At 45.3% G+C, this 10,993-nt stretch overlaps 1 protein-coding gene and 1 pseudogene across 1 annotated transcript; one reads left to right on the top strand and one right to left on the bottom strand.

The window, feature by feature from the left end:
- Positions 1-2,057: 2,057 nt before the first annotated feature.
- On the top strand, positions 2,058-3,208 carry LOC125519496 (BTB/POZ and MATH domain-containing protein 2 pseudogene; annotated as a pseudogene).
- Positions 3,209-4,416: 1,208 nt separating this feature from the next.
- LOC125519495 (BTB/POZ and MATH domain-containing protein 2-like) lies at positions 4,417-10,907 on the bottom strand. Its single transcript, XM_048684291.2, has 3 exons — positions 10,745-10,907; positions 10,296-10,448; positions 4,417-5,288 (listed from the first exon to the last, which is right to left on the bottom strand). The coding sequence occupies exons 1-3, from the start codon at positions 10,905-10,907 to the stop codon at positions 4,417-4,419; spliced, it is 1,188 nt and encodes a 395-aa protein (XP_048540248.2).
- Positions 10,908-10,993: the final 86 nt, after the last annotated feature.

Here is a 10,993-nt window from a genome sequence, read left to right as displayed (position 1 = left end):
AAACGAGGGGAGGGTTGCGACGGTGGCCGAAGACCCGAACGAGTCAAGATCCGGAGAGGAGCGCAGGTCCGGTCCAATGAGACCAGAGCAGCAGGAACGCCCGATGAGCCGAAGGAGCTGGAAGGGGGCGCAGCTCCAGAAGCACAGTGGTGTATAACCCACATCAGGGTGGATGTCGACCGACCAAGGACGCCTGTAGGGGGTGCTTGCCGAGCTACCGAGACACCGACAAGCCGGATGAGCCTGAGATAGACGCAACTCGGTCGCGGGAAGCGTCGGATCTGGAGCCGGACCCATAAACCATGGACACTGGAGGAGGGCGCAGGTCCATGGCTACCGGGGCCGAAGCCGCACGCGCATGGTAGGGGGACGAAGGAAGCTCGCAGGCGTGCTCGACACCCGGCCAGCACGCTGGAGGAGGCAGCCACTGCCGGACAACCACCGAGGACCACCGAGATGAACCGCCGCCACAGAGCCATGGCCGTAGCCCGGGGAAGAGCGCCACCGCGGCACCCCTAGGGCTGCCCAGCCCAGCCTAGAAGCCCGTGCCCCTTCCTCCCAGGATCCGGCACTAGTGGTAGCAGGGGTGCTTCGTGTCGCCATCGGGTGAGGGCCCGAGGGGGGGAGGGGGGAAGCATGCCGGCGCCGGTGCGCGGCGGAAGCCAACGGGAAAGGGGGGGTGCGTGGCATGGATCCAGGCCAGCCGAAGCGCCCTTCCGCCACCTTCCTGGGAGCTGGCACGGGGCTCGTGGAACGGCTACAGCTATTTAGGTCTGATTGATATGACAGTCTTATTTTAAGCTAGCCTAGCATGTACTAATAGAGATGACCATAAAAATATGTGTATAATGTTTTTTTTGTTTTTTTGCGAATTCTTGTTCCATCTACAACTATTAAGATCTGCACTAGCAAAAGGGCCCGTGCGTTGCGACGGGAGAAAAGAATACCAGACATTCTTAATTTACAAAAAGTGGCCCAAACAAAGATGGTCTTGCCTACAAAAGCGCAAGTTCAAGATTTCACTTGTCTTCTATTCAAACACGGCTTGCATATAAATTTAATACATACAAAGAAAATGGAAAGTGATCTTCAATTTCGTCTTCAATCCTGATTTTGCTGACATGTTCATCCACAATTTGGATCAGTATCGATATGAAAGAACGTCGGATAATGCACTTTGATTAAGATTGCACCCTTAGCTAGTTTAAATGGTTAACAGGTAAAATAACATCATATTCAGATTCTATATATTTTTCTAGTCAAATTTCATATATAACATGTAGTTACAATTTAGAAGATATGAGTATTTAAAAAAAACATTTTATACGTACTTACGGGTTTAATGTCAGACACATCAGGTTGTTTTTTATAAAATAGCATGACGGACTAAGAATACCTATTTTTTTTATTAGTAGGTATAGATATAGATGATATTGATCTTGAGCCACCGGGAGTACTAGCGGTCGTCAATTTTTATTTGTTGGATGAAAATCAATCAGGGATAGGGCAAGGACTACACAATGCAAGAATATAACACAAATATCTACTGAATTTACCCACCGGTTGGCAAGATCGGATCTTATTAGACACGGTTCTCATTATATATATCATATCAAATTATAAGGTGGATTGAAATTCGGTCTCGCACAATGAATACAACCGTGAGATCTTGCCTTGTATATATATGCTTGCGTGCCTATACATTATGGTTTACCACCGTGGGGTCCTTGTATAATATAGATCGGATCCTAACACCTAATCTGTGTATCACGGACAACAATTATTTTGACAGCAGACTCGTCGATCTATCCACCATGTCATACGCGGGTGTATCTGTCATCGCCGATGGCAAGCTCGTGGGCGGTTCTACCTCGCCACGCATCGACGCCGGCACGGCCAGCGGGTACCACTTGCTCGTTGTGGAAGGCTACTCGCCAACCAACAAACCCATCTGGTCTCGCAGTTTCACCGTCGGCGGCCAATGATGGGGCGTCTACTACAACCCCGGCGGCAACCACCTGGACATCGCCGACGTCATATCGCTTGAGCTTTGCCTCATGGACATCACTTCATGTCCCGTCAAGGCACAATTCGAGTTCAGCTTCGCCCAAGACACCGACAAGCAAGATCCTGCGCGTATCAACATTAGCGAAGTATTGGCCCTAAAGGAACACATCAAGCACAACAGTTTCACCATACGGTGCGACATCATGGTGCTGGACGATGACACTGCCGCCGCCCCTCCTCCCATCATCGTGGTGCCACCGTCCGACATGCGCTAAAATTTCACTGACTTTCTCCTGACCGGGGAGGGCACCGACATTGTCTTCGAGGTCGGCAGCGAGATGGTTGCCGCCCACCGCTGCGTTCTCGCAGCCCGCTCTACTGTCTTCAAGGCGTTGCTCTTCGACCCCTCAAAGAGAGGACGTCGCTGACGACGACGGCCACTATAGTCCAGCAGGTAGACGACATGGATGCGTCGGCGTTCAAGGCGTTGCTTGGGTTCATCTACGGCGACTTGCTGCTTGTGTCGGCCGACGATGATAACGAGGGTGTCCTACTGCGGCAGCTGCTCGTCGTGGCACATCGGTACGACCTCCCGAGGCTAAGGGAGATGTGCGAGAATAAGTTGGGCGAGGTGCCGTCATCCGATATACAACAGAACTTCACCGACCTTCTTCAGTCTAGAGAGGGCACCGACGTGGTTTTCGAGGTCGGTGGCGAGACGTTCGCCGCCCACCGTTGTATCCTCGCGGCCCGCTCTACCGTCTTCAGGGCATTGCTCTTAGGCCCCATGAAGAAGGAAGGCACGTCGACGGTGGTACATGTAGATGACATGGACGCCACGGTGTTCGAGGCGATGCTTGGGTTCATTTATGGTGAATCTCTGCCGGTGCCGGCGGACCATGAGAACGAGGGAGTCATGCTACAGCACCTGCTCGTCGCGGCGGATCGGTACGATGTCCCGAGGCTCCGGTTGTTGTGTGAGAAGAAGCTATGCGAGAACATTTGCGTGAGTACGGCGATGACCATCTTGGCACTTGCTGAGCAGCATGGATGCAATGGCCTGAAGAAGGCATGCTACGATTTCCTCCGGTTTCGGGATAACCTGAGGGAGGCGTTGGCCACGGACGGCTTCGATCATCTCTGCAGGAGCTGCCCCACTGTTATGAAGGACGTGATCCTTGCCATGCTTCAATTTTCATAGGAAAGGACTGCTGGTCAACTGCAATATGCAATTTTCACTTGTAGAGAGATACAAATTACTACTACTGGCTATCTTCTGAAAAAAGTGTACTACTACTAACTCTACTAGTCTACTGATGAAAATACTTCTATCGTGTTTGCATGCTAAAAGTCCACTGAAACTTAGAGATTAAGAGTGCCAAAGAGATCAGGACATTCATTTGATCGTTTGAAACGCTGCTAGATACGAGGAAAATACTGATCTAGACAGATAACAATGTACTACTAAATGAAAGGTTGCACATCAAAGGGCGTTACAATTCTCTTTCTTGAAAAACGGTTCTGTTGCACCAAAGGGCGTTACAATTCCATAGTTCTACTACAACTAATTACAGTCGAATGTAACGAGGGAACAACCATCACGGTCGAGAGGAAGAGCATGCTTGACTGTTTCGAGGAGGGCACAAAACATGCATGCATCGGAGGTGTCAAGTCCTGGCCTGCAATGACGTTGCTTGGTGAAAAAACTCTGACGGGTGTAAGGGGGGGACCAGCAGGGGCCCTGGCCCCCCTAGTGTCACTGGTTTATGCCTAATACTAGTGTAAACATTGACTTTTAAGCTGTTAAAACAATGCATTTTAATAATCTGACCCTCCCAAATAAGGTTTAGCAACGTTTGGCCCTCCTAATTTGATTTTCTTGGCTCCGCCACTGCGGGTGTACCAACCATATGAGGAAACGACAACTATTCGACGAGAGTAGCGCCATGCGGCAGTCTTTTCTATTTTTTTTCGCTTCTGTTTGCGGCTCTTGCCGATTGTTTTAATTAAGGAAATTACTAGGGGTTTGCACAATGTTCCAAAAGGTCGCATGTAAAGAAATAGCAACAGTCCTGGAGGATTCAAGGATAGCAATATGAAACTGAAACTCTTGCAGGATAATTAACTAAGGTACATCCGCCCACAAGGACACATGCTACACCGTCGCCCGCAAGGGATGAACGAAACTGAAGATATAGCAAATTGTCGCAAGCTAGACAATGTCATCCATTAGTGATCCAATGGCACCCACCCCTCAGACATGTTAAACAACTCGGCTGTTGGATCCAATAGTTTTCTAGATCTAAGTCGAAGAGCCTTCATTCTCTTTTCCTTCTGCAATGACAAAAGAGTAAACGAGGGAAGTGGGAAAATCGCCGGAATATGTAGAGCTTGCATTAATATGAAGTCCTACTTTGGGGGTAGCAGGCCAAGGATCATGTCTTTCATAAGAGAGGGGCAGCTCCTGCACAACTGATCAAAGCCGTCCATGTCAACCACTGCCCTCAGGTTGTCCGGACGCTGGAGGAATTTGTAGCACGCCTTCCTCAGCCCATTGCAGCCGTGCTGCTCGGCGAGCACTAGGATGGTGGTCGCCGTACCCACTTCGATGTGCTCGCACAGCTTCCTCTCGCACATTGCCTGGAGTCTTGTGAGGTTGTACATGTCCGTCACAACGAGCAGGTACTGCAGCAGGTCGACCTCGTTTTCATCCGCCACCAACGCATGAAATGAGTCACTGTAGATGAACCCAAGCATCGCGTTGAACACCATAGCGTCCATGTCCTCTATCTGCACGGTGGTGTCCGTCGATGTGCCTTCCTTCATGGGCCCAAAGAGAGCTGCTCTAAAGACCATAGACCGGGCCGCGAGAACACGGCGATGGGCGGCGAAGGTCTCACCACCCACCTGGAAGACCACGTCGGTGCCCTCCCCTGCCAGGAGAAATTCGGTGAAGTTCTGTTGCATGTCAGACAGAGGCACCTTGATGAACGCGGTGTCGCATGTTGGATTTAGGACTACGACGTCGCACCGGATGGTGAGACTGTCGTTCTTGAGATGTTTGTCCAAGACTGCTCTCTTGATGTACTTAATCGCATGAGTGTGTTGGCCTCGTAGCTCTAATATTTTCCTACCATGGATATGTGCCAGCTCTTGCTCGTAGGTCTCGTCAACGAAGCTAAACACGACGTGCGCCTTCACGGGATCTGCAGTGGTATCATTTTCCTCGTTGAGGAAAACACAAAGTAGTATATAGCCGTCTTCGTTCCGGTAATAGCTCACTAGCAGAAAAAGGATCAAATGTGAAGCACATTAGTGCCGGTTTGAATTTGAACCGGCACTAATGTGACCATTACTGCCGGTTCGAACGGCTAGGCGGGCGGGCATTATTAGTACCGGTTCGTGGGTAATCTTTAATACCGGTTCATGCCACGAACCGGTACTAATGAGGCTGTGTCAGGCTATGGTAGGTCTGGGCCCCCACGAAGACCTTTAGTACCGGTTCATGCCATGAACCGGTACTAGAGTTTCTTTGTAAGCTGATTTTTAGTCCCACCTCGCCAAGAAAGAGGCAGTATGAGTGGTTTATAAGCGGTGAGTGTACAGACAATGACGAAGAGTTGCAATGCTCACCTACATGTTGATTAGCTTCAAGCCTTGCGGAATAGCATAGATTGCACTGAGCTATGTGCAGTGCAGTCTACACTATTCCGAATGGCTTGAAGCAAATTAACCAACATTGCACATCTTTTTTATTTTTAATAGTTTATTTGAACTCCGGACTTCTTTTGTGTTCAGTATGCAGCACTCAAAGCGACGTCATCAATTTCCAACATGTTCTGACATCATTTGTTGTTTTTCGGTCATTTAACGCATGTACTAACTACATTATTCCGAATGGCTTGAAGCAAATTAACCAGCATTGCACCTCTTTTTTATTTTTAATAACTTATTTGAACTCCAGACTTGTTTTGTGTTCTGTATGCAGCATTCAAAGCGACGTCATCAATTTCCAACATGTTCTGACATCATTTGTTGTTTTTCGGTCATTTACCTAATTGTTTTAGAGAGCTAAATGACCGAGAAATTGAAAATCACTACAAAATGAATCCTGAAAATGTTGAAACTTGGCATGGTATCATCATATCACCCGCATAGTATGCGCGAAAGAGTAGAGAGGGTCACGGCAAAAACTGGACGCACTTTGTGTACAAATTGGACATACTCTTTCGGAGTATCGGGGTTTCGGACGAGAACTCATCTGTTAGACGGCCACTTCAATGTTTTTTAAACTTATTTGAACTCCGGACTTCTTTTGTGTTCAGTATGCAGCATTCAAAGCGATGTCATCAATTTCCAACATGTTCTGACATCATTTCTTGTTTTTCGGTCATTTACCTAATTGTTTTAGAGAGCTAAATGACCGCAAAATTGAAAATCACTACAAAATGAATCCTGAAAATGTTGAAACTTGGCATGGTATCATCATATCACCAGCATAGCATGCGCGAAAGAGTAAAAAGGGTCACGGCAAAAACTGGACGCACTTCGTGTACAAACTGGACAAACTCTTTCAGAGTATCAGGGTTTCGGACGAGAACTCATCTGTTACACGGTCACTTCAATGTTTTTTAAACTTATTTGAACTCCGGACTTCTTTTGTGTTCAGTATGCAGCATTCAAAGCGACCTCATCAATTTCCAACATGTTCTAACATCATTTGTTGTTTTTCGGTCATTTACCTAATTGTTCAGTATGCAGCATTCAATTTCCAGAAAAAATAAATAATGCAGAAAATAAAAAAACTATACAAAAAATTACTCAAAAATAAATAGTTTCCAACATGTTCTGACATCATTTGTTGTTTTTCGGTCATTTACCTAATTGTTCAGTATGCAGTATTCAATTTCCAGAAAAAAATAAATAGAAGAAAAGAAATAATGCAGAAAATAAAAAAATTACTCAAAAATAAATAGAAGAAAATAAATAATGCAGAAAAGAAAAAACTATATAAAAAACTACTCAAAAATAAATAAAAGAAAATAAGTAATGCAGAAAAGAAAAAACTATATAAAAAATTTGTTGGCGCGCTGCCCAGTGGGCCTGCCAGACCTAGGGTGTGCAAATGCAGGACCAGAAGGGCCAGCAGACTCACAGGGCAGTGCGCCCTAATTAATTAGGCCCAGAAGCCTGCTATATAGAGGAGTTCGAAGAGGTAGCCGCGGCTGGGTTTATAAACCAGTGCAGCAGCCCTTCGCCGGGCGAGGTGGGACTAAACTTTGGGGTGGCAGCGCAAGGCCTTTAGTACCGGTTGGTGGCTCCAACCGGTGGCCTGCTCTTCCCGCCTCTTGGCCTGGCCAAAGTTGGCCTTTAGTACCAGTTGGTGGCTCCAACTGGTACTAAAGGCTCATCCTATATAAGCAGCACTTCCGAAAATTTCAGTTACATCTCCCCACTTTCGTCTCCAACCTCTCGCGACATCGCCGCGCGCCGCTCGAACCCGTCTCGTCGCCGCCCGTCGTCCGTCGTCGTCCTCGCTGTCCCCGCCGCTGCCCGTCGTCGTCGTCGTCTCGCGCCGCCGCCCCGAACGCCGCGCGCCGCCGTCCGTCGTCGTCACGCCGCGGTCCCGTACATCTCTCGGTCTCGCGTACCCGCGCCGCCGTCCGTCGTCGTCGCACCCGGCCCATACGCCGGCGCCCCCGCCCCGTACGCCGGCGCCCCCGCTCGTACGTACGGGGCGGCGGTGTACGGGGCCGCACTGCAGTGTACGTACGTATACATACATAGACACACACATACACACACATATATACGTACATATACATACACACACACATACACACACATACACACACACACACATTTTTTTTTACTTATTTTCTATTTTCTGTTTTTTAGAAAAGTTAATTGGATGATCGAATGTTAGATTAATGTCGAATGTTAGATGAATTAGCTAGATAGAAAATTGTCGAACTAGAGATTTGAATTAGTTGAATAATTAATATAACTAATTTATTTTTAGTAAGAAAATTGTCGAACTAGTTTATTTAGGTTTATGAGATTTGAACTAGTTGAATAATTAATATAACTAGTTTTTTTAGTAAGAAAATTTAGGTATCTCAGATTTGATGATCTAATTAAAATATTATTTGTTAATGAGTTTTTCTGTTTATTTAATTTTTTATATATTTTGAGTTTATATAAATGTTAGATTAATTTCGAATGTTAGATAAATTAGATAGAAAAGTTAAATATATAGTAATGTCAATTGTTAGAGATGAATATAGTTAGATATATTAATGTCAAATGTTAGATGAATATATATTTGGCTAGATAATAATTAATGTTAAATAGTAATAAGTGTTTAATGTTTCACCTATATGAACATATATAGGAAATGTCATCTGACGATGAAAAAGATTTCATTATGTGCGAACATTGTGAAGAACAGCGCGGCCTGTGCGACAGAAATTTCCTTGTTGATGGTAGGCGCTTCAGCATCAAGCTGGATGAGACATTCGAAATGGATACAGTAAGTCACAACGGCAATTATTATTTGAATGCAAAACTTATACTTCATTTGCTTCAACTTATAATTTTAAAGCATGACTTATGCTTCATTTGCTTCAACTTATAAATTTAAATTTTCACTATTCTACTAGCGCATCCCCTGCCATGCAAGAATTTTTGTCTTGGATAAGATAGGTTTTAGTGCTATAGATGATATGGAGGTAAAGAGAGTTTACTTGAAGACGGAGCATGGATATACTTTCAACGTCAAATTATATAATGGAGACAGATACACCCATTTTGAATGCAAAACTTGGTAAGCACTATGCAAGGCTTATGCATTTGAGCCTGATATGGTTGTCACATTTGATATTCGTCCGGAAGATCATATTCAAGGTAATATAGACATCTGGGTCGATGTGCAAACACCTCCAGTTCTACCATTATGTGAGTTTTTCTCAACTATGCATGCATATGTTTATGTCTTTGATACAGTTTATTCAAAAATAGTTGACAACTAATTTGTATTGTCAGCTTATTTCGGTTCAAGTAAACATGTCCGGCGCTTGGTATACATGACCTACTACTGCCCCGGGGCTCAACTAAACTGCGAGGAGATAAGTTATTATGTTTCATGGCTTGAGGATCTTAATACTGTCAAGACAAATTTTTTTCCTGAACTTAGAAATATTAGTACTCAAAACGTGCGACCAATGGTGATCGTATTGAACTACGGTCACATCTATAATCGAAAGATGGTAAGATTTTTACTATTTGTCCTTAATTAGTGCATCTTTTGCATACATTATTTTTGAAGCTAAACTTTCATTGCTTAGTATATTAATTACTATACGATGTTCTTCAACAGGGACTTCCGATGACAGTTGTGCCTCAGTGGATCGAGACTAAAGGTGACATGTCAATGGTTAGCTTACGGCAAGATATCCTAATTGCACATGAGTGCATTCAGGATTTCTGAAAGCGAAGAATGCTTAATAGTGAAAGATTGGAGCAAAATTGTTAACGATCGCAGAGAAGTATTAGGGGGCAGCAAGGAGAAGCGCAACCCAAGATTAGGAGACAGATTCATCTGCATGCTCCAGTATGATGAATCAGGAGAGCTATACATGTTCTATGCGATTCTACCTGAGAGGGAGCAACACTAGTTCATGCTCTTAATTAGTGTCTCATGTCCGTGTCCTGAACTTCGATGTTGGTGATGATTATGTTGAACTCAATGATATCTTTGCTTCTGTTAGAAAGTGAATGTTTCCTCTTTAAGCTAGCCAGTGTTGGTGATGATTAGATAGTTAGCGGTAATGACTATGATGATTAAATAGTGGTAATTAGACGACTACGATGATTTTTAGCTAGCTAGAGTTTATTTATTTATTAATATGTGATGATGATGATGATGATGATGACGACGACGACTACAACTCATTATAATGTAAAACAATCCTAAATTAAATTGATAACACAAATTTAATTAAAAAATACAAAATAAAACAAAAACCCACAAACATTTAGTACCGGTTGGTGTTACCAACCGGTACTAAAAGGCTCCCGGCCCCCGGAGCTGACTCGTGCCACGTGGTTTCCTTTTAGCACTGGTTCGTGCTGAACCGGTACTAAGGGGGGATTTAGTGACCACACTTTAGTGCCGGTTATGAAACCGGCACTAAAGGGCCTTACCAACCGGTGCTATTGCCCGGTTCTGCACTAGTGGCTGTCGGGCTTATACAAGATTTTCCATCAGTGTCCACCGAGGGCGAAACCGTGAGATAGCAAGGGTTGGCGCATGCGCGAGTGGTCTTGGACGGCAAGCAAGTGGTACCCGCTGACACTGGCGGTTGCAGTTGAGGTGTCAATGCCGAGACGCCTGCCCTTGGCGATGACAGATACACCGGCGAAAGACATGGCAGAATAATCTGCAATATGTTGGATATTAGTCCACGAGATCGATCAGATTAAAAAACGATGAACGCACGTGCTAAAAAATCTGTAGCCCAAGCAGCATTAAATAAGATTAAGATTGACTCTACAGTTGTCAATATGACTAGAAATATTCCCGTAAAGAATTAGATCAAACATATTACTCCTCACGGATCTCACAATCGAATAGAAAGAATTAAACTGAATTGGAAGTACAATTTCTATACGTATAAGATAAACGTCTGAGAGAGATGAGTGATGATAACAATTAGTGCTAACCTTGCCTAGTTACCAGGGCCGCAGAAGATTTGCTGGGTGTAGCCTACTGGACGCCTCGCGACGCCGGCGTCGTGTTCGATCGACAAAAGGGAGGGCAGGAGGCAGCGGAGAGGCGGCCGGCAGAGTCCTCTAGGGCATAGGACGACGCTGATTCGCACAGACTCTAGCGAGGCCATGTAACATGCGCCGGCCCGTTTAGTTACAGATCCTGGTTTTGGAACCTTCTATAAGGTCCATGCCGGCTTTAACCAGTTTGCGAACC

This window comes from Triticum urartu, chromosome 7A (genome assembly GCF_056163025.1).
Source record: "Triticum urartu cultivar PI428250 chromosome 7A, HENAU_Tu73, whole genome shotgun sequence".
In the NCBI taxonomy this organism is placed as follows: domain Eukaryota; kingdom Viridiplantae; phylum Streptophyta; class Magnoliopsida; order Poales; family Poaceae; genus Triticum; species Triticum urartu.
The sequence above is the reverse complement of the archived record's forward strand: the minus strand, read 5'-3'. Positions and strand labels throughout refer to the sequence as shown.